The 27149-nt window shown below is 47.5% G+C and overlaps 1 protein-coding gene across 1 annotated transcript; it reads left to right on the top strand.

The window, feature by feature from the left end:
* LYVE1 (lymphatic vessel endothelial hyaluronan receptor 1) lies at positions 1-24872 on the top strand. The gene is made up of 6 exons (XM_075567100.1): positions 1-300; positions 1509-1680; positions 4975-5114; positions 17698-18012; positions 20092-20170; positions 22028-24872. The coding sequence occupies exons 1-6, from the start codon at positions 261-263 to the stop codon at positions 22212-22214; spliced, it is 933 nt and encodes a 310-aa protein (XP_075423215.1). The 5' UTR covers positions 1-260; the 3' UTR covers positions 22215-24872.
* The last annotated feature ends 2277 nt before the right edge of the window (positions 24873-27149 follow it).

Genomic DNA, 27149 nt, shown 5'->3' with positions numbered 1-27149 from the left:
TCTAGTGCGTCATGGATTTCCACCAATTGAACTTGAATCTCCAGTGCCGGAGGTTTATGAATTGAGAACCGTATCTCTCCGTTTCATTGTGAAGCTGTGAGGTGTCAGAGTTCCATTCTTCAAGGAAGACCCAACAGGTGTGAACTGGCAGGGTGGTCTGCAGCCTCTGAGTCTTCCAACTGCATAATAAGGACCCGTTTAGGAGTAACAGCCAGGATGACTTTTCGGTTTGGCGTCACCTTTTCCTGTTCTCGCTCCTTATGATGATATCTGTAGCCCGCAGTTCCATCGATGTGAAAGGTATGTGTTTTAAATTGTATGACAAATCATTTATTCATATGGATAAAACATACAATTTACCCCTATAGATTGTGTAATGTACAGTGCATTTACATGTGTTTAGACAAAACTTGAATATGGTAGGCCCAAAAAATATATAACTCCCCAATAACAAAAGGGTGGAATGTGGAAACCTTTATCATGGTGCTTTCAGAAAGAGCTTTACGGATAATGCTGCACATTAATATGATCATACAGGCACCAATAAAATGATGTTTATTTGAGAAAATGCCAACATAACTTCATTGAAAATTGTTAAAACGATTTCTTTAAATTATAAACACAACTACAGCCGACAAACTTGTATGGAAATGACCCACTGGTTAAATAAACATGGCGGATTTCAGGTTAATTGAAAATAGGGGCTTTTTGTTACAATTCTGAATTTAAAGCAGTCAAAAATGATTTTGACTTAAAAAGTGATACAGAAAAATACCAACCTGCCACCAATATTGAGGTTATTAAAAAAAAACATCTGATGCAGATTTCAGGGCTATGCATTACAATTGTTACATTGATTATAATGGTATAAGAAAAAGAGAGCGAAAACAGTGCACTGCCAGGGAGCCAGGGGGTGGAAAAAATAAAATTCTATTTATTCAGCAACACTCAGTAACATCACCCCAGGGGATGAGACAAAAGCTCCTACGCGTTTCGGACCGTCAATGTTCAACATTGTACCTGGCTTTACAAACTAACAAAGAGTGCACAGTCCCAATCCGTTAACAGTTTGCAGAATTGTATAACTGTATGATGGTTATACGGTATGTTTAAAGCTGCAATCCATGCTGCCGCCCCCCCCCCCCCCCCGCCCCTTTAATATGTGCATCAATACAATCCACACAATGATAAGTAATTAGTTAAGTTGCTGATCGAACCGTTCTCCTCTGATCGATCGGCGATGATTCGGCTCGAGGGGTTCACTAAATGACTGCAGAGGAATATTCTGCTCTGCAGTTAGTGAGACTTGTAAATGGTTGTTATAGAAACAAAAATGCTTGTTACATGATAATACATAAAAAATGTCGTCATTTAAAGTTCTATTTTTAAATAAAAATGCTACAAGTATTTTCTCATAGTAAAGAACTGATTTATTAGAAAAAAACACATATGTAGGATATTGTGTGGTCTGCAGCTTTAATATAAAGTATACTTTCTTTTTATTGCAGATCTTGCGACTATGAAATGCAGAATTTCAGGTGTGGCTTTAGCCGAGAGCAAAGATCCGACGAACCAATTTAACTACACAACAGCTGAAAGTGTGTGCCAACTGCTAGGCTTAAAACTGGCTAATAAAACACAAGTTGAGAAGGCTCGAACCAATGGTTTGGAAACTTGCAGGTATGCAATTTGCAGCTGGGATTTTGTATCAGAAACTGTAAACGATTCTATTTGCATTTCTTACTGTAGATTTGATGGAGGTTGTGATACCTTTTAAGGACCCATGTACGGGTTCTTTATAGATGACATTTGGAAACATTGAAGTGTACTGAAGAAGAAACCAGTGAGGTTTCTAAAGCTCCATTCACAGGGCACCAAACAACTTTCCCGGAGTCACCCTGTCCCACCTCTCTCTCACACTCTCCCCTCTCTCTCTCACCACCCCCACCTCATGTCTCTTCTCCTCTTCTTCCTTCTCTCTCTTCTCACTCCCTCTCTCTACCTCCCTCCCTCTACCTCCCTCCCTCTCTCTCTTTCCCCTCTCACTCTCCCCTCTCTCACAAGTTCCTTCTCTCACTACCCAAATCTTTCTTCCCCTCGCTCTCATCCTCTCTCTCTCTCTCTCTCTCTCTCTCTCTCTCTCTCCCTTACTGTCCTCACCTCTTTCTCCTTAACCTTTTCATTTATTTTCTCCTCTTCTACCCCCTTTCTCTTCTCAATCCCCTCTTTCTCTCCTTCTCACTTCACTTCTCCTTCCCCTCTCACCCCACCTATCTCTTCCCCATACCCCACCTCTCTCTCCCCTCTCACCCCAACTCTCTCTCTCACATTTACCCACCTCTCTCCCCCTCTCACACTACCTGTCTCTCCCGCCCTCACCCCACTTCTCTCTCCCTCACCAAACTTCTCTCTTCCTCACCCCACCTCTCTCTTTCCCCCTCTCAAACCCTCCTCTCCTCCTCTCTCACCCCACCTCTCTCTTCCCCTCTCATCCCACCCCTCTCCCACTCTCACTCCACCCCTCTCTCCCTCTCTCACCTCACCTCTCTCTCCCCCATTCACCCACCTCTCTCCCTCTCTCACCCCATCTCCCTCCCCCTCTCACCCGACCTCTCTCCTCCTCTCACCCCACCTCTCTCTCCCCCTCACCCCACCTCTCTCTCCCCCATTCACCCACATCTGTCCCACTCACACCCCACCTCCCTCCCCCTCTCACCCCACCTCCCTCCCCTTCTCACCCCACCTATCCTCCTGTCACCCCACCTCTCTCTCCCCCTCACCCCACCTCTCTCTCCCCCATTCACCCACCTCTCTCTCCCTCTCACACTACCTGTCTCTCCCTCCCTCACCCCACTTCTCTCTCCCTCACCAAACTTCTCTCTTCCTCACCCCACCTCTCTCTTTCCCACTCTCCCCCTCTCAACCCCACTTCTCCTCCTCTCTCACCCCACCTCTCTATTCCCCTCTCATCCCACCCCTCTCCCCCTCTCACTCCACCCCTCTCTCCCTCTCACCTCACCTCTCTCTCCCCATTCACCCACCTCTCCCTCTCCCACCCCGCCTCCCTCCCCATCTCACCCACCTCTCTCTCCCCCTCACCCCACCTCTCTCTCCCCCTCACCCCATCTCTCTCTCCCCCTCACCCCACCTCTCTCTCCCCCTCACCCCACCTCTCCCCTATTCACCCACATCTCTCCCTCTCCCACCCAACCTACCTCCCCCTCTCACCCCACCTCTCTCTCCCCCTCACCCCAGTTCTCTCTCCCCCATTCACCCACCTCTCTCCCCCTCTCACACTACCTGTCTCTCCTGCCCTCACCCCACTTCTCTCTCCCTCACCAAACTTCTCTCTTCTCACCCCACCTCTCTCTTTCCCACTCTCTCCCCCACTTCTCCTCTCTCACCCCACCTCTCTCTCCTCCTCTCACCCCACCTCTCTCTCCCTCTCACCCCACCTCTCTCTCCCCCTCACCCCACCTCTCTCTCCCCCATTCACCCACCTCTCTCTCCCGCACTCACCCCACCTCTCTCTCCCTCACCCCACTCTCTCTTTCCCCCTCTCTTCCCCTCTCACACCACCTCTCTCTTCCCCTCACCCCACCTCATTCTCCCCCCTCTCACCCCACCTCTCTCTCCCTCTCTCACCCCACCTCTCTTTCCCCCTCCCTCCCCCTCACCCCACCTATACTCCCCTCTCACCCCACCTCTCTCTTCCCCTCTCACCCCACCTCTCTCTTCCCCTCTCACCCCTCTCCCTCTCACCCCACCTCTCTCTCCCCCATTCACCCCACCTCTCTCTCCCCCATTCTCCCACCTCTCTCCCCTCTCAACCTACCTCTCTCTCCCTCACCCCACCTCTCTCCCTCTCACCCCACCTCTCTTCCCTTCACCCCACCTCTCTTCCCCTCACCCCACCTCTCTCTCCCCCTGTCACCCCACCTCTCTCTCCCCCATTCACCCCACCTCTCTCCTGCATTCACCCCACCTTTCTCCCACTCACCCACCTCTCTCTTCCCCTCTCAACCCACCTCTCTCTTCCCCTCTCTCCCCACCTCTCTCTCCCCCATTCACCCACCTTTCTCTCCCCCCACCTCTCTCCCTTTCTCGCCCCACCTCTCTCTCCCTTTCTCACCCCACCTCTCTCTCCCTTTCTCACCCCACCTCTCTCTCCCTTTCTCACCCCACCTCTCTCTCCCCCTCACCCCACCTCTCTCTCTCCCCACCTCTCCTACCCTCTCACCCCACCACTCTCTTCCCCTCTCACCCCATCTCTTTCCCCATTCACCCACCTTTCTCCCCCACCTCTCTCCCACTCACCCCACCTCTCTCTCCCCATTCACCCACCTCTCTCTCCCCCTCTCACCCCACCCCTCTTTCCCTCTCTCACCCCATCTCTCTCTCCCCCTCTCACCCCACCTCTCTCCACCATTCACCCACCTCTCTCTCCCCCTCTCACCCTACCTGTCTCTCCTGCTCTCACCCCTCCTCTCTCTTACCCCCTCTCTCCCCCTCTCACCCCACCTCTCTCTTCCCCGCTCACCCCACATCTCTCTCCCACATTTACCCACCTCTCTCTCCCCCTCCCACCCCACCTCTCTCTGTCCCTCTCTCACCCCACCTCTCTCTCTCCCCTATTCACCCACCTCTCTCTCCCCTCTCACCACATCTCTCTCTCCTCCTCCCCTGGGCCCTATCGGTAGAGTAATGGAACGATGTCTGTCCTACCTGGCATGGGAGGGGGGCCAACCAGGTGGGCGAAAGCAGAAGTTGGGCACGGTCCTAACTTCCTGCCCAGGAAGACATGTCCCTGATCTCCCCCCCCTGTTGGCGGGCCAATCTATACACTATAATTTAATCAATGAAGAACTCATGTCGGTCCCTTAAAAGTTATTACAGTACACAACAAATCTACATGTCACTAAGAACCATATGGCTACAGGAGCTATTTCTAACTGTGAAATCTATTTGCTACAGATTTGGATGGGTGGCAGACCAAATAGTTGTTATCTCACGAATTCAAAACAATGAAAAATGTGGCAAGAACAAAACAGGAGTGCTTGTATGGAGCGTTCCACTTACTAAGCAGTTTCCTGCATATTGTTTCAATGTGTCCGGTGAGTAAAGAACGATTTTGTGGGCATAGTGTAATTTAAAATTAAATGACAGACTTGCAAGCCGATTTACTGTACAAGTAGACAGAATATAGACTTGAAAGCTGACTTACTGTACAAGTAGACATAGAATATAGACTTGAAAGCTGACTTAAATTAAGACAAAGCAATGGGGAAATCCAGCAGGATGCTAGGGTGTACAGGGAGAGCTATTCGCAGCAGAAATACAAAGGTAGTGATGCTACTTTATAGATCATTGGAAAGACCTCACCTAGATTATTGTGTTCAGTTCCGGAGACCATATCTCTGCAAGGACATACATTAATAAATAAGTCAGATTGTGCACAGATGGGCTGCTAAAAGGTGCATAATATCAGATAGAAGTTACATCCCCAGGTTGACAGAAAAACAAATATACAGAGCCACCTGCATACCAAAAAACAGGAGGAAAACAGGGTGTCGTTAGTTGTCACCAACAGCCCCCAACTGGATACCCTGCACAAAATAACCAACGACCTGCAACCAACCCTCCATAAAGGTGACAGATTGAAATAAATCTCAACAGAACCGCCCATACTCTCCTACAAACAGCCACCAAACGCAAACTACTTGTGCTCCAGCCCACCTCTCTCTCTCTCTCTCTCTCTCTCTCTCTCACTAACCCACCTCTCTCTCCCCCTCTCACCCCACCTCTCTCTCCCCCTCACCCTACCTGTTTCTCCCGCTCTCACCCCACCTTTCTCTCCCTCACCCCACCTCTCTCTTTCCCTCTCTCTCCCCCTCACCCCACCTATCCTCCCCTCTCACCCCACCTCTCTCTTCCCCTCTCACCCCACCCCTTCCTCCCCCTCTCACCCCACCTCTCTCTCCCCCATTCACCCCACCTCTCTCTCCCCCATTCACCCCACCTCTCTCTCCCTCACCCCACCTCTCTCTGCCTCACCCCACCTCTCTCCCCACCTCTCTCTCCCTCTCTCACCAAACGTCAAACAACTTGTGCTCCAGCCCACAGACAGGATACTTATACCGCACACACACCAGGAGTGTAACATTCTGTTCCTCGTCCAATGCTGTCTACCCCATAACATGCACATAATGCACTAATAGTGGATTTTATATAGGTGAATCAGATAATGAGCATGCATCGCTACACCATAAATCACAAAACAAGATGTCTTCTGTAGCCCCAATTATAATATCAAGGACATGAAAGTAACAATTATCAAGGGAAATTTCAGAAAACATGGGAGTATAAACTCATGCAAACCTTTGATACATTAGGACTTGGATAATGGGGTTATGCCCTATTATGCCATACATGTACATTGTAAGATTGCATCTTTACTTCAATGCAAATATGCTATGTAATGAGGTCTCCAAATGAACAGTCCTCCTCCGCTCTGCCACAGCTGGGACACCTCACAACCACTTTCTAATATCTGACACATTTCCATTCATTTTTTTGCATTGCTATGTCACTTTTTGTATCACACTATTATGATTATTATTATTATCATTTATTTATAATGCACCAAAATATTGCATAACACAGTAGAATAGGATTGGAGGACGAAAAACAATGACATAACAAACATTAAAGCAGCAATACGGGGTAACTTAAATTTATATATATATATATATATATATATATATATATATATATATATATATATATATCCAAAGAGAATGACCTAGGCGCAAATGGAGACAAGAAAAAACAAACATAGGGTAGTATGTTCTAACAAATAAACCGCCAGAAGGTATAATATGCACTCACAGCGTATAGGATAATATCAAGCCTTGTATCCACTCTGGGATCTGGAACAATTAAATGATGAGTCTGGAACAGCTGGTCATCCACAGCAATTGCAATCTCGAGCAAAGGTACCCATGCAGGAAGAGAGATAGAACACAAATAGCGTAACACAGTTTATTAAAATTATTAATAAAAATGACTATAAGTAAAAGACTCACATTCTGTGAGATATCATAAAACTTTTGAGAATTCTGAGCATCTCACACTCATTGGAAAAGGGTAGTAACACTATGCAGATTTCTTCAACAGTCCTTAGTCTGTAGATATGTAACCAATAGGGAAATGAGTCCAGGTTGTAAATAGCACACACACTTAGTGTCTCTACTGTTCCACACAGTCTCCTTGTGTGAGCTGTCTCTTTCCGTTCTTATCAACCTACATAGGTCTATCTCACTGCACCTAATGTGCGTATAGTACTCACGGTACTTAAAGGTAGGTGCTGTCCGGTTTCACATATAGAGAGTTCTTTCTGTTTTCCCACGAAGAGTTCTCAATCTTCCTCCGGTCACCCACGTCTCCTGGGGACGCTCCGTGCCACGTGACTACGTGGTGACGTCACTCCCTCTCGCGAGAGTTCGTCCGGTGGGCTGTGGGAGCGGGGCCTCAATCCTCTGCGCTGCTAGTCTTCCTGCAGGCAAATAGTGGGACAAACGGCCACCGGCACCTCTTGGCTGCTGTCTGCTGCTACTCCTGCTGAATACACTGTGTTCACTGTCTGTAAACCACGCCCTACGCGTTTCTCCGTTAGGCTTCGTCAGGGGCTGATTCTATATGACAAGAAAATAGTAGCGCCAATAGATAAAGTATGGTACAATAGTTAAACAAATTAATCTCAATTGACAGATAGAAATGCAACAAGAGATATTGATTAGATGATACAAGAAATATATATATATATATATATATATATACATGTAGAGGTATCAGTACCGTGTTAGCCGAGCTTCAATAATCAACACCGGGGGAAGAAACAGCACAGATAACATTCCAAGAGACACTGTTTTTAAGTTTACCTTTTGCTTCATTCATTGTAACATCGCCGGAAGAAGAGATCAGTGTATCTCGAAAGCTCGCACAAATAAAAGCATTTCGTTAGCCACAGAACGGTATCATCTATTTTTTTTTTATTTTATATTTATATATATATATATATATATATATATATATATATATATATATATATATATATATATATATATATACTAATCCACTCCTTAGAATGTCCAGTCCAATTGCTAAGCTTTGGATGGGTTTGGGGCAGCTTTCAGGTGGAGAACCACGTCCAGAAATCTAGAAAAACAAAAGAGAAAGCGCGCAGCCCATAAATTTAATATAAAAATTGAGGAGAGGGATACAAGCTCACTCACAAACAAAGATTAAAAAACAGGCAATATGAATATCACCAACATGGGACCAGCATGGAGTCTCCTCCACAGCAGAGATGAAATAGAAGCTGCCAGCTGTCAGTCCAAGATATCAGACCTCATGGTGTGTATTAAGATAACTCGAATGAAAGTCCTTGGTAGTCAGTCCTTTCAACCAGGTGATGACGTAATGCCGTCACTGCTATCCTGACGCGTTTCGTCAGTCACGCTGACTTTCTCAAAGGACCTCCTCAATTTTTATATTAAATGTATACTCTTTTTACGCTATGGGCTGCACGCTTTCTCTCTTTTTATATATATATATATATATATATGCAAATATAGCTGTATGCTCATCTGCATGTCTTAGGCAGGTCTGCAACCCCACCTTTCCCCATTATCACCCAGCATACAGCACTTCCACTGCAGCAAGGGATTCTGGGAAATGACATGCAAATGAGCACACAGTGTCACTTTTTGCCTCAATAACCATTTTTAACATGGTTCCCTATAGGCTTAAGCTTGCTGCATGGTCACAGCTTTGAGCACAGCCAGGGTTAAGGTGCATACCCAGAAAACCACCCACAGACAGCTGTTTCGACCTTGATGGGTCTCATCAGTGTGGGGTTGATTTTACTGGGAATGCAAGAGAGGCTATGGGATAGGCTAAACCATAATACTGAGTTAAGTTATATATATATATATATACAGTGTTCGACAAACCTATACATTTGCTCGCCCCGGGCGAGTGGATTTAACATCGTGGCGAGCTCCTATTGGTCCAAGCAGCACACGTGTGGTACTAGGTGGCGAGTAGATTTTTTTGTGTGGCGAGTAGATTTTTTGGTGATTTATCAACCACTGTATATATATGTAGCCCTTTTTGTGAACCGGCCGACCCACCCAATATCACATTGGCCCCTCGTGGTCTAACCGGTCCCTTTCCCTGCAACACACCTGCTCTAAAGGACTACTGGTACTGCATAACCTGTGTGGCTCCAGGAGAACTGAGCCTCCGCTAGCTGGGAGCCTGGGGAAAAACCCTTACCCTTACTTGGTGCAGCGCCTCCACTTACCCAGGATCCCCCGTTAGGAAAGATAGCCCTGAGTAAGAAATACAATAACACTCATAGATAAACAATACTAACTCTTTACTTAACACACATATAACACATTACATAACATAACCATAACCAGATGCTCTACCCGCATCACATCAACCCAATGTCTGGTGTACCCCACCCAGTGTCCTGTGATCACCCCACACCCAATGTCTCGTAACTCCTACGGAGGTCGTGGGTGACTGCGCAGTCACTATTTAAGCTAGGGCCCAGTTGGTGCACTTAGAATATGGAAGATACCTTCCGAGCACTCCGATGCTCGGGACCGCAACACACTTTCTTCTAAAAGGGTCAGACGTCCGTCTGATCCTATTCCAGGTACTCTGCCGGTGGACCCCAGCGAGGGTCCCACCGCTCCACGGGACTGCCACCGGATCACGGCAACACCAACCGCATGGGAACCGGAACCGCCTTCCTATCAATACCTACTACTTGAGTGACAGCAACCCTAACCTAGGGCCTGTCCCTGAAGAACCGCAACCTGGGATGGCTTGGGGAAAACTCCTAGGGCCTGTGGACAATAACCGCCCCCCTTCCCCTAGCTACCCAGTCTCAACTGTATCTGCTAATCCTAGCAGCCTAACACACCTGCAGCCAACATTCAGCTTACACTGTCAGCCTGCAGGGATTCACACCGTGCACACACACTGCACGCACTGCGCACAGCACATGCAGCGACACACACCCAGACAGCTGCAATCACACACAGCCACCTGGATCCCGCAGCAATCCCACTGCTAGCACACCGTGCCTCTTTGACAGTGCCCACAGCACTCTCCGCTGCGACACTACCAAACCAGCACTTCCCACACTCAAGGGTCACCTCCCTAGCTAAGGCGTCCCTCCTCAGTCTAAGGCGTCCCTCTTCAGTTACCCCCTACCCTTACCCGGGAATTGGGGCCTGCCTGGGGATCTAGGGAGAACCCTTACCTGATGCAGGAGCCACGCGCTCCCTGCACCCTTCCTACTCCTTCCTCTGCTCTGCCCTGACTGACTGTTGCAAAGCCCGGGAAATGTATCTATATTCCCGGGCTGAGCTTCCTCCAGCCCTATTGGCCACTAGGGAGCACCTGACCTCTGCCTCCCTAAGCCTCCTGGGAGTTGTAGTTCCCAGGGGCTGCCTAAAGCATTGGGGCCGCGTGCGCGCTTCCCTTGCGCATGCGCGAACCCCTAATGGCCGCCTCACTCTCCCTCTACACTTCCCTACTCTCGCGCGACCTCTCCCTATCCCTGGAGTCCTATCGCGCGCTTACGCCCTACTGCGCATGCGCGAACTAACGCGCAATGGCGGCACACTCTCTGCAAGCCGCCCAGCCGGTGGCAACGCGATCGCGGCCCTAGCGACGGCCCGATCGCGTCCCCGGCAACCAGCCTGCACCGCTCCCTGCACTGGCCCCCACCCTCGCGAAGTGCCGGCGGGTCCGTCACAGCCTCCGGCAGCACCCGCTACCGCACGGCACTCGCGGAGAGGGGCCAGGCAGCTCAAATTTACCTCGGGGCTACATTCTCCCCTTCGCAGAATCCCAACGCCCTCGCTTGGGTAGCAACCATACAGTGGGTTATATAATGGAAAATGCATTGTAACCGATACATCACATACAAGCAATTCCCCATTTGTACCCAACATCATCCCCGCATGGATACCCGAGGCCAGCTGAGTCTCAGATTGGAGTGCCCCTAACAGACTGGGTGAGGGTATCCCACCTTGACTCCTGTGAGTCTTTTGGAGCTTAGGACCTGTCCCTTGCACCAACCCACCTTCTCCCTCTCGCAGAAAAAAATGTACGGGGTCCTGGGTATTGACCCTTTCCGGTTCCTCCGGTCTCGTCTCACGGGAGACAGGGAGGCTCAGTCTCTTTCCTCGATCCACCACATGGCGAACATAGCGCTCCATCGCGCACCTGGGAGAGGCCACAACTACCAGAGCGGTCTCAACAGAGTCTTTGTCCGCTCCAACAATCCCTTTAACGGTGACTTCGTCCGCGGACGGCACCACGTCTTCGGGTAGGCCCGTTTCTTGAGAAGGCCAAGCTTGGAGACTCCTCGCGCAGGAGTATGTGTCGCTCCGGTCCGCTACACCGGATACCTTGATAAGGTCGAGTTCATTCCACGATCTGCAGAGATCTTCTGGGGGAGACACCTCCACCAGGACACGATGACGGGGTGAGCCCATCGCCCGGGTGACCCTACCTTTGGAGTCACCAGGCTCCACGATCACCGGGGAGCTCACACCCGACACCCCTGGGGCAGTCAACTTACCCCGGTCGGTATTGGCAGGTACTGATCCCACGCCTGGGACCGCTGGTACCTCGGTGGTAGGCCGGACTGGCCGTTGCAGGGCACACGGGCCCACATCATGGTCTGTATCAGTGGAGGTGGTTGCCTCGGTGACCTCACTGGAGTGGTCCGCCGGAAGGCGCATCACCACGCTCGGTTGGTCGCTCGAATCATCACACATGGGCGGGGGTACAAGCACCTTACCCTGGCCGTCCGGAATCTGTGGTTCTGGTCTCGGTGGTTCTTGCTCGGGAACCGGGTCTGGAACCGACATCTGGGGTTCCGACATCTGGAGCTCCGCCTTCAGCGGCTCTGGCTCAGCGTCTGGAAAGTTCATTTGGGCACACGGGCCCTCCACCACCTCCATGGCTAAAGTGGACAAATTAGTAGCGGCTTCACCCACCTTGGTAGCACCATCAGGCGCCTCTTTCTCTGTAGGTTCCACCATCAGAGGTTCCTGCTCTTCCTTCTCAGGGAAAGGACAATCCAGTTCTGCTACAGTGTCCTCCCCCAACGGCAGCTCGGTAGGCTGCGGCAGTTTGGGTTGCAGGAACTGCGCCGCACAGTCAGGGCACTCGGGCCCTCGGGTCAGTTCACCCACAGGACACTCACATTCATGCAGACGGCCGTGCAGGCATTCTTCCCCGTCTACCACGGTCATCGTGAGGGCGACGGCTAACTCAGGGGACCCGTCCGCCCAGCCACCAGTCGCCTTCCAGTCTCTTAATGCACACGGGCACACCGCCATTGACAAGTCTAAATGGGGGGCCCGTACGATTCTATACAGCCAAGGGTGCTTTTCTCGGCATCCCTTGCTTTCCTTAGGGGGAACAGAGTTGGCTGATTTCTGCTCACGACACTCCCTCCCCCTGGTGGACTCTAGAGGAAAAACAGCACAGTCTTTTGGGGAATGTTGCAAACTCTGTTCTGAGTCACACACAGTGTGGGGGCGGGGCTCTGGCTTTCCCGCCAGTCCTGGGAGAAGGGTTGCAACATTTTCCTGTGCATGCTGGCAGTCAGCCGCACACGTGCCATTTTGATTTGGCGGGAGCCGCCATTTTAGGTGGGGCTCACGGTCAATGTCTATAGGGCTCTCGATGCAGGTAGAAACTGCCAAGTCAGGGTAGATAAAGGGGCACCCATCAGTCGGACCCCCGGGCAAATTTAAGATCTTAGGGCCATCTTCCTCGCTTAGGGTCTGGCGTGCATATATCAGGACAGTACTCCATTGCACGGTGTAATCATACCTTCGCCCTCTGACCCACGTACCCGCCAGTCCAGAGAGCTGCCGAACCTGCGCCTGGACATCTAACAAGGGCACGCCAGCCGGGACTGCCCCCACGGCAACCACGCAGTTAGGATTCACGTTTACTTTCAAGGCCCAAGCGTAGACCTCCTGCTTTGAGAGCACCCACATGGTGGAACAAAAATAGGACACAATTTAGCAAAAACATGTACAGGGCACCCCAGGTCTGATATCTCAGCAGCGCCTCCAAATGTAGCCCTTTTTGTGAACCGGCCGACCCAACCAATATCACATTGGCCCCTCGTGGTCTAACCGGTCCCTTTCCCTGCAACACACCTGCTCTAAAGGACTACTGGTACTGCATAACCTGTGTGGCTCCAGGAGAACTGAGCCTCCGCTAGCTGGGAGCCTGGGGAAAAACCCTTACCCTTACTTGGTGCAGCGCCTCCACTTACCCAGGATCCCCCGTTAGGAAAGATAGCCCTGAGTAAGAAATACAATAACACTCATAGATAAACAATACTAACTCTTTACTTAACACACATATAACACATTACATAACATAACCATAACCAGATGCTCTACCCGCATCACATCAACCCAATGTCTGGTGTACCCCACCCAGTGTCCTGTGATCACCCCACACCCAATGTCTCGTAACTCCTACGGAGGTCGTGGGTGACTGCGCAGTCACTATTTAAGCTGGGGCCCAGTTGGTGCACTTAGAATATGGAAGATACCTTCCGAGCACTCCGATGCTCGGGACCGCAACACACTTTCTTCTAAAAGGGTCAGACGTCCGTCTGATCCTATTCCAGGTACTCTGCCGGTGGACCCCAGCGAGGGTCCCACCGCTCCACGGGACTGCCACCGGATCACGGCAACACCAACCGCATGGGAACCGGAACCGCCTTCCTATCAATACCTACTACTTGAGTGACAGCAACCCTAACCTAGGGCCTGTCCCTGAAGAACCGCAACCTGGGATGGCTTGGGGAAAACTCCTAGGGCCTGTGGACAATAACCGCCCCCCTTCCCCTAGCTACCCAGTCTCAACTGTATCTGCTAATCCTAGCAGCCTAACACACCTGCAGCCAACATTCAGCTTACACTGTCAGCCTGCAGGGATTCACACCGTGCACACACACTGCACGCACTGCGCACAGCACATGCAGCGACACACACCCAGACAGCTGCAATCACACACAGCCACCTGGATCCCGCAGCAATCCCACTGCTAGCACACCGTGCCTCTTTGACAGTGCCCACAGCACTCTCCGCTGCGACACTACCAAACCAGCACTTCCCACACTCAAGGGTCACCTCCCTAGCTAAGGCGTCCCTCCTCAGTCTAAGGCGTCCCTCTTCAGTTACCCCCTACCCTTACCCGGGAATTGGGGCCTGCCTGGGGATCTAGGGAGAACCCTTACCTGATGCAGGAGCCACGCGCTCCCTGCACCCTTCCTACTCCTTCCTCTGCTCTGCCCTGACTGACTGTTGCAAAGCCCGGGAAATGTATCTATATTCCCGGGCTGAGCTTCCTCCAGCCCTATTGGCCACTAGGGAGCACCTGACCTCTGCCTCCCTAAGCCTCCTGGGAGTTGTAGTTCCCAGGGGCTGCCTAAAGCATTGGGGCCGCGTGCGCGCTTCCCTTGCGCATGCGCGAACCCCTAATGGCCGCCTCACTCTCCCTCTACACTTCCCTACTCTCGCGCGACCTCTCCCTATCCCTGGAGTCCTATCGCGCGCTTACGCCCTACTGCGCATGCGCGAACTAACGCGCAATGGCGGCACACTCTCTGCAAGCCGCCCAGCCGGTGGCAACGCGATCGCGGCCCTAGCGACGGCCCGATCGCGTCCCCGGCAACCAGCCTGCACCGCTCCCTGCACTGGCCCCCACCCTCGCGAAGTGCCGGCGGGTCCGTCACAGCCTCCGGCAGCACCCGCTACCGCACGGCACTCGCGGAGAGGGGCCAGGCAGCTCAAATTTACCTCGGGGCTACATATATATATATATATATATATATATATATATATATATATATATATACTGAGTTAAGTTATGGTGAGTAAAAAAAGTGACAAAAACCCTCCACAGGAAAGCAAATATGCAAATATAGCTGTATGCTCATCTGCATGTCTTAGGCAGGTCTGCAACCCCGCCTTTCCCCATTATCACCCAGCATACAGCACTTCCACTGCAGCAAGGGATTCTGGGAAATGACATGCAAATGAGCACACAGTGTCACTTTTTGTCTCAATAACCATTTTTAACATGGTTCCCTATACAGTGTTCGACAAACCTATACATTTGCTCGCCCCGGGCGAGTGGATTTAACATCGTGGCGAGCTCCTATTGGTCCAAGCAGCACACGCGTGGTACTAGGTGGCGAGTAGATTTTTTTGTTCGGCGAGTAGATTATTTGGTGATTTGTCGACCACTGTGTGTGTATATATATATATATTATTACAGGGTTGAAGCTCCGGATCTGAAGCCTGTTGATTTGCGCTCCAGGGACCTCCTGCTTCCAGAGATACTTACCTCTGTAGTGGTGCCGGTATGTGTTCCTTAATCTAATGGTGGCGTTTAAATGTCCCGTGTCACACGGGCCAATAGGAAGCCGTGATGTCATCTGGTGCGGCTTCCTATTGGTCCGTGTGACCTGGACCTTTCAATTCTGCAGAGATACCAGTAGCCGCCTACGGAGGTAAGTATCTCTGGAAGCGGAGCTGAAATTAATGGGGTTCAGCTCCGTAGATCCCATGCTTCAACCCTGAAATAATAAATCTATCTATATATATATTTTTTTATTGTCAAAGTTAACCCACATTGCTGCTTTAACATACATTGATACAGTAGGTAAAGAGGGCCCTGCCCCAAGGACATTACAATCTATAAGGAAGGGGGTAATTGCAAACATAGGGTACAGAGGGGTAATAAGGTTGGTGTAAACATGTATCACTTTTGTTCTGGAAAGACTAAATGCCCTCCCTACGTACAGCTCAGAGGAGAGAGTGTAGAGGGAGATATGATATAATGCACCTTGCTGAACGAGGTTCAGAAGGGAAGCATATTCCAGAGAGAGAGAAGCGCTAGAACAAGAGGTCATCCTCTGAAGCTGGAAGGGTAGGAGGCTCAGGGGAAATGTGAGCAAGTACTTCTGCACTGAAAGAGTAGTGAATTCATGGGAAAGCCTCCCGGCAGAGCTGGTAGAGGCTAATACAGTAACAAAGGGAAATAAAAAATGTTTGCGATAGGCATGTCTTGTCCCATAACGTTTCTCTCTAATATTTGCAGCTATGAGACATTTTATTGGATATGAGTTGTTCATAAATGATAGTGTATATATAGCGTTTTGGAGAACTCACAAGGCTCTTTTTCCTGTGTACAGTTTGCAATTGCTTAATGATATGTACACACGAAGACAAGACTTCTACAGCTTCAAAAGCTCAGTACACTACATTTTAAACCTATGAAGAACTCTCTTCTTGGGCCATTAAAAACCGCATCACAAATCTACAATTCCCTAGGACCAGTATTGCTACTAAAACGTATTATTTGCTTGAAAAAATTTCAGTGATGAGTAAACCTCTGGATGCCAGATCTGCATCAATTGTGTAAAAAAAAACAAAAAGATCATGGTTGTAACATTTAATGAGTATTCAAGTGGAGAGAGCAATAAATGATTAACAATTATCGTATGACCATAAACTAACTCCGAGACCTAATAATGGTCTAGATTTATAAGAGGAAGCTATATTCAATCTACCACTCCTTTTATTTTCTTTGACCACAAAGTCACCTTTGAGAACCTTGATATAAAAAAACAAACAATATTACTGTGAGAGGCAAATAGAAGTATCACTTGTGAGCACACTCACGTTACCGACAGGTCTGCCACTGGGAAGCAACAACTGAGACACTTTTTAGACCCCACGTCTGCAACCCTGCCTTTCCCCGTTATCTCATAGCATACAGTGCTTCCACTGCAGCCAGGGATTCTGGGTAATGACATGCAAATGAGCACTGTGAGAAGCAAACCCAACTAGCAGAGCGCCATCCTGATCTTGCAAAGATCTCTGCTGCAGATGTCCTCCACCACTAGTCGTAGAATCCCCTCAGCTTGAGTCCAGGCTGAAAAAAATAACAACTAGAAAACATGTATATAGATTTTTGGAAGCTATGTACTACAGTACTGTACAGGCATACCCCGGTTTAAGGACACTCACTTTAAGTACATATCGCCCAATAGGCAAACGGCAGCTTGTGCCTGTCAGCACGTCCTGAACAGCAATACCGCCTCCTTACCTGTACCGAAGCTGTGCGCAAGCGGGGAGACTATAGAGCCTGTTACAAATGCGTTATTTACATCAGTTATGCACGCATATGCCGATTGCAGTACTGTACATGCATCAATAAGTGGGAAAAAGGGAGTGCTTCACTTTAAGTACATTTTATCTTTACATACATGCTCTGGACCCATTGTGTACGTTAATGCGGGGTATGCCTGTACATACAGCATGTATGTGCTGTTTACACAATAGTCTCATTGTGCAAATTAGGACATGAAAACATTAACATGTAATTATAAAGCTGAAGACCCATGATGACAAAGATAAAGAAGATTAAGGGATAATAATGCGTGAACACTTACAGAAAGTTCAGTATATGTTTGTAAAAGTGCACTTTTAATGCTGGAAGTAACTTGTTTTTGACTACATTTCTTTTGGACTGATTGTCGTGTTTGTTTCTTTCCCTTAGATACCTGGGTAAATTCTTGTAAACCAGAGATAAGGTCAACAACAGTCCCTGGGACAGAGGCGCAATCTCCTACAGCTACACAACTCTCATCTACTGTCACAACCAATAAAGCTAGCACGGAGTCACAAACCACACCTACAACGTTGCACGTTGTACACACAACGCCTAGAAAGAAGGAAACAACAAAATTTCTCACCAGGTGCATCACAAAAGCTATGTTGACGACAAGAATGACAACACCCGAGGCTGAGATTGAAGTATCCAGTGGGCCTAAAAACCAAGCCGCGCTAAAGACTGATCAAGCTATATTCGGAGGTAAAGAGAAAAGAATAAAACATGATGGCCCACATTCACTCCGCAGTTTTCTGAGGCTGGAGAACACCTTCCAGCCCATTCAAGTCAAGGAGCTGCAAAGTGTCCTCTAGCTGGAAAGTGGCCCATGGCTTATGCTTGGTAGTTATTGTCCTACTACACCCCTGCATGTGGTATCACTCATACAAATGTCTGGTTGCAAATAGGGCAGTGCTCAGGCTGTTCAGCTGTGTAGAGGCAAGTGATATCTGATAGGAGGTAGTTACAAAGATACTTGGTTAGATATTGACTACAGTGAACTACTTTGTCCAGTTCCGGAGCCCATATTACCCAAAGAACATACAAAGGGTTATAGCAATCCTAAACAGGTCAGATTCTGCATTAATCTTAGAGAGGAAGACCCGGTGATCTACATGCCTCCTGGAAGAGAAAGGGGAGTGCACCCCTTGCTAGAGAATATTTGTTGCTCGAACCCTTGATTAATAAATCTTTTTGCCTTGTTATTGGTCAAGAGCTAAAAAAAGAGTTTGACTGATTCCAGGCAGAATAGTGTCCTGAGCTGAATAAGGCCTCAAACTGCACCTCAGTGTTTGCCCACAGAATGAGTGGTCTAGGTTTCAATTACTGAGGGAGCCTCCAAAGTCGCACCCCACAATGCCTTGCTGCTGTGGATGCAAAGCGTTGTGGGGAGTGGCTTTGGAAGCTCCTGTTGTAATTGACATCTAGACTGCCCACGCCAAGGTTCAGTGTTTCGCCTTTGCACAGTTCCCACATGGGCTCAGGAACCCACTATACTGATTGTGATCCGCCATTACATTTTTTTGTCTGGAGAATCCCTCAGGGACATCTCACGAACCCTCTGTTGGGGGAAGGATAGAAGGAAGGGTTTTCCGAGTGAAAGACAAAAGTAGTTCCAGGTTATGGTATACTCAGGGGAAATGAAAGACAGTAGAGTACTCCTCTGCAAAAAGTAAACAGAAACACAAAATAATCTCACGGACAACATAAGGCTCATGTCTCCTGTAATTGTCTATACCAAAGGTTCCTAACCCCAGTCCTCAGTGACCACTAACAGTACAGGTTAAGGATACTTAAGTGCTAATGAGGATAGCCTTAAAACCTGCACTGTTAGTGGTGCTTGAGCACTGGAGTGGGAACCTCTGCCCTAGACTGTCTATGAAAAATGCATAGAGCTATTTTAAAGTGCTTTTGTGCGTTAAATGAATATCTTTTTTTTTATATGTTACGGTCTGCTTAAACAGCCTACATTTAAATATCAAAAGCACCCTCCCTAAACGTGTGTGCTTGCTCATACCGTATATGGTGGATGAAGATTATCACCTCTCCAATGACGTGGAAAGGAACATTTTTTCTGGGCTGATAAGAGAATCAGTGGTTGGCAAATAACTTCTTAAAATGTGTCATTGTTTAATGTTAGCAGGTAAAGGGTGGCACCTACAGTGTGCGTTGAAGCAGCAATATCCCCTACTTTTAACATAACAAGAAACAGGGGTTGGAGAGGGGGTTCTCCAGAACTGACGCACACGATTTTTAGCTCTGAGAACCCACAGGTTCCCAAAATACTTTCTCGTTTAGTTGCTGGTGTTTTCTCCACCGTTTGGAACATCAAAATGGCTGCCACACCGACCTTGTTCCAGCTGACCAATAGGAAGCCGCAATGTCATCGGTGAGATGACTGTTGCAACTTCCTGTTGGATGACCCCAGTGGCCATCTTTGAATACTCGGGAAGAACACCAGCAACTAAACTGTTAAATATCTCGGAAACCAGGCACCCCCTGGGGCTAAAAAAAACCCCAAAAAGCTCAGTTCAGCTCTGGAGGACCTCTGGTTCTAATTCAGTAAAAGAATTAATGTGAAAATGGGAGGATTGCTGCTTAAATTGTGTAAAATGCATCTACATTGACTGACAAATGTCATGCATTCTATGCAGAGTTTTTTTTAATACTTACATTTTTTATTGAGTTCTCCAACAGCTGGGGAGTGTTTTTTGGGGGGTTTTGCACCATTTTGACTTTATCAACCCCTGCTATCATTAACCCAATGTTTTTATTCACTCGCAGGTTTGCCGACGGCCTTGTTGATATTAGCACTGGCATTTTTCATAGCGGCTCTTGCCCTTGCAGTTTGCTACATCAAAAAGTAAGTTTGTGTTGCCCCGATCTTTCCTTTTCTTTTTATACGACACTGGAGGGCTTAAGACATATTTATACCGCCAATTACGATTGCAGTACTTTTGGGGAATGTTTATTCAAGTCCTCTGACTGAAAAACTGGAGCAAACAAACAGCCAGAGAAAACAGCACCAGATATTATTTGTACTTTATTTAAACGTCTTGTTGGAAGCGGTGTGATTATTTTCCCTTGATGCTGGTCTTTGCACCAACCCTCATGCAGCAGTATTATTCTTAGGGCCTTAGTTCTATTTCCGCCGAAGTGGGCGTTATTTATTTGTAAAATGTTTTACCAGGAAGTAATACATTGGAGAGTTACCTCTCGTTTTCAAGTATGTCCTGGGCACAGAGTTATGATGACAAATACATGGTTACAAATACATAGTTAAATTAAGTGAGCAGGGTTATACATTGTATACAAGACATTGCATGCACAGTAAGAGATAATATATGTTATAGCGTATGTAACAGTTACAGACCAGATTAAAATGTGAGACAGCTTAAGTTTTGAAAGAACTTAAACTGGTGGTGGATGTGAGAGTCTCTGGCAGACTGTTCCAGTTGTGAGGTGCGCAGTAAGAGAAGGAGGAGAGGCCGGTTACTTTGTTGAACCTAGGGACCGTGAACAGTCTTATGGACTTGTAGTGTGAGTTACCTCAACGTTGATTTATAATCACACAGTGTTAAGCAGCGCTGGGCAGCAACAAAGGCAGGAAGATGAGCAAATAACATGAGTCGCTTTTTAAAGAGTTATTTTTATGAACGGTTCCCTTGTTCTCAGGAAACTGCCAGGTACCTGTCAGTGTTACCACGCATTACTGGATGTGAAGTTGTTGTGTAGCGCAATGGAAGAGGCAGGGAAGGGATTATGTCTCACGCACCTCATACACAGGGGGGGGGGGGGCTTGTCTGGCAGGGTGGGTTGTTTTTTTTGTTTTTAAGTAAACTACCAGCTGGCACATATCAATTTGTTCAGTTTTCCATAAAATATATGAAACCTGGTATACTATCTCCTTAAGCATTTCTCTGGCCTACAACACTTGCAGCAATGATTCACTGGCTCCTGTGTCAGCGAAATGGTTACATTTGATGCCAGTGATGTATCACAGTGAAGGAGATTAGTGACACTACAATTGGCTGCAGCTATATACACAGGGCATTATGTATACAAATGTATCTGGTGCAAAAAAAATATTTACAAAGATAGCACCTGATTTAAGAAAGGGAAGAAAAATCTTACAAAAACCAACGGAATTTAGTTTCTCTAATAAATGCAGAAAATGTTTTTTTTTTGCTCACGTTTTGCAGAAAAGGTTGAAAAGCGGCTCCCATCGATCGCATACGCCGAGATTCACTAAGCGCCGATTGGGGGAACCGTTCCCTCAACCAGTGTTAATTGCCATTGTCTTGGATGCCAGTTAACGGCAGATCGGTGCTTCGTGAGTCTGTCCCACAGACTCCAAAACTATGACCAGACTGCATAAAAGTCTGAACTCTGAATAGTGTGGGGACTTCTGTATCCACAAACACTTAGACAAAAATAACTTGGCATGCTGGAAGAGGCTTCATAATAGTATATATATTGTAGACCAGGGGTGGCCAACTCCAGTCCTGTATGGCCATCAACAGGTCAAGTTTTCAGGATATCCCTGCTTCAGCACAGTTGGCTCAGTCGATGACTGAGCCAACTGTGCTGAAGCTGGGATATCCTGAAAACCTTACCTGTTGGTGGCCGTTGCGGACTGGAGTTGGCCCACCCCAGTTGTAAACCATGTGTGCACCAGACAAACTGTGTCCAACCTTCTGTTTTCCAAACTCTACCCCAGGTACAAAACGAATTTGCTCTTCACAAAGAAGAAAGAGGAGACGGAAGCAGTAGAAACGAAAGTGTTTAAGGAAACCGCGACCAGCGACAACGCCACGGAGGAAGAAAAGAAACCGAACGGGACAGGAGCAGAGAGTCCGCCAACCCTCCCCGTTACTGCAGGAAACTGCGCGGAAGCAGAAGTTTAGAGACAGCCCTGATACATACTGAACAATACGACAAGTATACAGAGGGCTCTGTGCCTGATGTGTGCGCGCACTGATCTGTACAACCAAGGGGGGGGGGGGGCAGACCTTTTATAAGAGCGACATCCACTGATGACTTTTGATGCCGGAGGTGTTTTGGAACCACCTCAACTCAGCTGTTGTTATTCAGAGGTCACGAAACCCAAGAGCGAGCACTTAACATGTGAAAGCACAATCGTGTGTTTGTTACCTTCACCTTGAATATCTTTATAGCATCCTCTCAGCTCTCTGCCTCAACTAGACTATTGGTATTCAGCATTATTTTGTAGGTTGCAATATATTTGATGTTGGACATTTTCCATAGCTACTGGGGTACACGTGGCTTTCAAGATCCCACACAGCGTCTGCACAAAAGAGGGGCAAGATACATTGGCGGTTTCATATCGATCATGCAGGTTATTTTGTCCCCCCCAGCTACAAAAGGGGGCAAAAAATAGCCCCACATTTGTCAAGGAAAAGAATTCCACTGTTTTCTATGAGATTCCTTTTCTTTCTACCAAGATGTAATATTTCCCTTTCTGCTATTGGTTCAGTCGCGACTGGCTAAACTGTTAAGTTTTTCTCTTTTGTGCTGTTCAAATTTTTTTTTTTTTTAAATTGAATAAACCACATTTGGGCTGTTAAAAAAAGCCTCATACAACAGGCCTGATGCCACCGGGTCTTACCTGATGTAACTTAGTATTAATACAACAGGTACAGCCAATACAGTACAATGAATGTTGTTTAATGTTTGTACAGAACGGACAGAAAATCCCCTACAACAGGTCTAAAGAAGCCTAAACATCATTGCCACGTATGTAACGGGATTCAGACCATCAGCACTAAAGATGTTAATATAGGGGAAAAATCCATCTAGCATTCTCACTGGTTTTGTTTTAACTAAATTTACTTTGCTTTTATTAACCTATCAATATTCCAAATGGTGAAATTAGCAGAAGTAAAAATGCCCTGCAGCATTCGGGTGAATCTGACGGTTTCCAAGTAACAAGAATATTTTTAATTGTATGTATTTAATAACCCATACACAGCAGCTTTTAATTGTAAGTTGTGCGCAGTCCCTATTAAGCTATACAAGTTTGTACTATTTATTACAGTTATACCATGTAAATCCTTTATTATATTTTGTTGTATAAATATTTTTTTCTGCACTTTTCACAAAACGTACACTTGACACTCAGGACTGTATAATGAGTGTGAAATGTTGCTTATCTTAATATATGTTACTATTGCAGAGGTGTGGAACATGGTGCACATTAAAGCAGCAATTCCCCTTACCCCTTTTTTCACCCCCCACCCGATAATTGTTTTTTTACAGGTCAGGAACCGGGGGGGGGGGGGGGGGGGGAGGGGTATCCTGAAGGTGAGCTGTGATCTTTTCAGATTTGAGGCGACACCTTGGATCCCACGATACTTACTGGGGAAGTTACTAGGTTTAAATCTCCCTCCAGGGGAAACAAGATCGCTGCCAAATCTCCGGCCAATAGGAAGCTGCAACATCATTGCTTGTGGCTTTCTATTGGACAGCCATTTAAATCCCCTCTAAAAACTAGGAAGTAATATTGGTAACTTCACTTGTATGTATCTCGGGAATCCGGTTGGAGACCCGGTGCTGAAAAAAGTGCAGTTCAGCTCTGGCGAACACACCGGTTTCAATGCTGTAAAAAAGAAGGGGAGTTAGTTAGAAGGGATTGCTGCTTTAAAGGCTAGGCCTGTGTTGGTGTGGGCAGGAACTTCATCTAACAGCTACCTTTAAATGCCCCTTAAGTGACTACCTTGGAGAGCTCAAGCCTAATTAGGTATAGGCAAGGCAAGTGTCATCCACCAACCATCCCATCTCCACCAAAGTTATTTCTTCTTGAGTTTGTAGTTGTATATACCACTAATTTTAGCTTCAAACAATAAACTCATTCACAACATGGAATTTTGAAGGCGAAACACTAAAAACAAATAAATAAAGCGCATTGTTTTATATCTTGTCTCTTTATGATGAAGGCTATGTTTGGAATTCACAGTTTTATGTTGTTTTCAAATGTCATATTTGTATTGTTAAAAGACAAAAATACCCAAATGCTACAGTACATCCAATGTGGCAAAATACATAGTTAAATACTTCAATGTAAGTATTCCCATGAGCAAGGGGCATTTAGTTAAACCCTTTGGCCAAAGCGCTATAAGCCTGCAGCCACGTCACGGCATGACCAGTTGCAGCTCCTAACCCTACCTGTGAAAATTCTCATTTACCGCTGCAGGGGAGGGAGAATGCGCTCAATAGACATGCATCAATAAAGTTGACTACCCGCTCAAACCCAAAGCCGCTCTAGAGTTAGTAAAGAAAAACTAAGGTGCAGAGGGATATAACGATATAGACAAAAAACAATTGTATGTAAGATAGAGAGCATACAGACGGTCCCTACAAATTACACTCAAAGTACATATGGTAAATATAGTAGGGTGATTCTATAATCACAGAATCATAATATTCCTAGAATGAGGAGTATCAATATATACCTCATGTGTACCACTAACAACGAATTTGTCATATGAAAAATGTTATATCTCCCACTTTCTATGTTGAAAAATAAAGAAGTTTTATTATTAAGACATCGACGCAAGTGATAATTCATTTACAGTGATGGTTAAAAATCCCCATTGGTGAGGCCACTAGCTACTACCACCCAGTACGGTAAGTATTGTATCTAAATAGATTATGGTAGTAACACTATGTACCCGGACCAGCTATTAAAGTGCTTCTCAGAACTTAAAATATTCTTGTCCTAAGGTTAGACCTAGATATTGTCACGGTTGTGCTCGCCACAAACCAGGGTCGGACCGCGTGGCTGAGGTGGGGTTGTAAAAGCACCGACCTTAGACCACTCAGGCTGATCCGGATTGCGCACTTCGTAGTCGTACGTAGCAGTGTCAGGACTGGAGAAGGCAGCATCGTCAGTGGACAAACCAGGGTCAGGACTGGAGACATCAGGGTAAACGTTGTTCAAGCAGGAGTTCGGCAACAGGTAGTCAGGAGTTCCCCGCTTCAGCTTAGGAGCCTGAGCGGACTCTGCGCGTGCGGCGACCATGGCCCATGGTACTGGTCTCAGGAAGTGATAGGTAGACCGGAGTGGGCACACCGCCTGGCAGCAGTGGTAGATTAGTGCTTCAGTGCAAGAGTCCTGAGAGGGCTGGAGAATCCTCCGCTTCAGCGCAGGAACCAGGACACGGCCTCTGCAATAGAGAATGAGCAGCAGGCCCCAGGAACCAGGGAGCTGAAGACAACACTGGGGAAACCTCCGCTTCAACACAGGAGACAGGAACAGACCGCTGCGTGACACTAGCAGCCGGTCTCAGGAAACAAGGAGCTGAAGTCAACAAGGAGAGCACTCCGCTTCAGCACAGGAGACAGGAACTGACCGCTGCGTGAGACTAGCAGCCGGTCTCAGGAAACAGGGCGCGGAAGTCAACAAGGAGAGTACTCCACTTCAGCACAGGAGACTGGAACAGAACTCTGCGTGAACTAGGGAATAGAACTAGAGAGATTAGAACACAACAGAGCCAAGCCATAGGGCTTGTGGCAGAACACTTGTGAAAACCAGGAAAAGTTATGCTCGGCAGAGAAGGATTGTGGGGGGGTGCAGTACTTAAAGGCCAGCGGGCCAATCCCCAGAGGGGGGTGTGAAGGCACTGCTCCAATGAGTGAATACAAGGCTAGGTTGCAGTGATAGGTTGCACAGCTGCAGTAGATACCAGAGGGAGTGTTCCAGGACTGCACAGGTCTGTGAGGCAAGGTAAGCAGTAAACTGAGGTGTGGATTCCTTACACATATTCAGTCCAATACAGTATGTATACTATGGGTCTCTATGGTGTTAAACACGAGAGAACACAGCAGTGTCCAAACAAGGTCTGTCTCTTTAAGGATATATAATAGTATTTATGTGGAATCTACTATAATAATGTTTCAAAGTATCACAGACCACCTTGATTATTTAGCTGAACAGACAATTTGACCAACAATGGCTGTCAACGTGTCTATATATAATATGTAATCGCTATGGTATGTTATATGCAGGCAGAATACTCTCTATAAAATAAAAGGTATGTAGAGCCTATATAACAGCATAAATCTAGAGTTTTTCTTCTAAGCATTAAATTGCTGCTGAGATATAAACTGCAACAGTATACAGCTATTGTTATAAGGCAGTGCACAAGGTCTTAGCAACAAACAGGCAACACATGTTGCTATTATACTCATTCTCAGCATTCTCTGAATAAAGTTTGTGCTGCAAAAACACCACCATACAACCAGGTCACGATGCTGTTCCGGATGCCGACCGCCTCCCGCTATTGACACCACCTTCGTGGCGCCACTAAAATCCCTACGTGCGTTTCGTGTACGAAGCGTACACTTCGTACCTCCCCTGTTATAAGCCTGCAGCCACATCACAGCTTAGGCTGCGCTTATAGTGCCGGCGACAGCGACGTCGCGGCTAAACAAATGCATTGACGCCGTCGCGTGCGCTTATAGTAAGCGACGGCTTGGTCGTGCTCGCTGGAAGTCACCTCTATTTTATTTTTCCAGCGACCGTAGCGTCGCCGGCACTATAAGCGTAGCCTTAGGCTGTGCTTATAGTGCCATCGCCGGCGACGCTGATGTCACGATGCGGTCGCAGAAAAATCAAATAGAGATGACTTCCAGCGATCAAGTCGTCGCATCATTGCGTCGCGCCTACTATAAGCGCACGTGATGGCAGCAATGCATTTGTTTTGACACAACGTCGCTGTCGCTGTCGCCAGCACTATAAGCGCAGCCTAACTGGTCCTGCCTTTGGTCTTACTCCACTCCTCTCCCAAAGTTAGTAAAGATTCAACGTTCTATGCAACATG

Source organism: Ascaphus truei, chromosome 12 (genome assembly GCF_040206685.1).
Source record: "Ascaphus truei isolate aAscTru1 chromosome 12, aAscTru1.hap1, whole genome shotgun sequence".
In the NCBI taxonomy this organism is placed as follows: domain Eukaryota; kingdom Metazoa; phylum Chordata; class Amphibia; order Anura; family Ascaphidae; genus Ascaphus; species Ascaphus truei.
The sequence above is the reverse complement of the archived record's forward strand: the minus strand, read 5'-3'. Positions and strand labels throughout refer to the sequence as shown.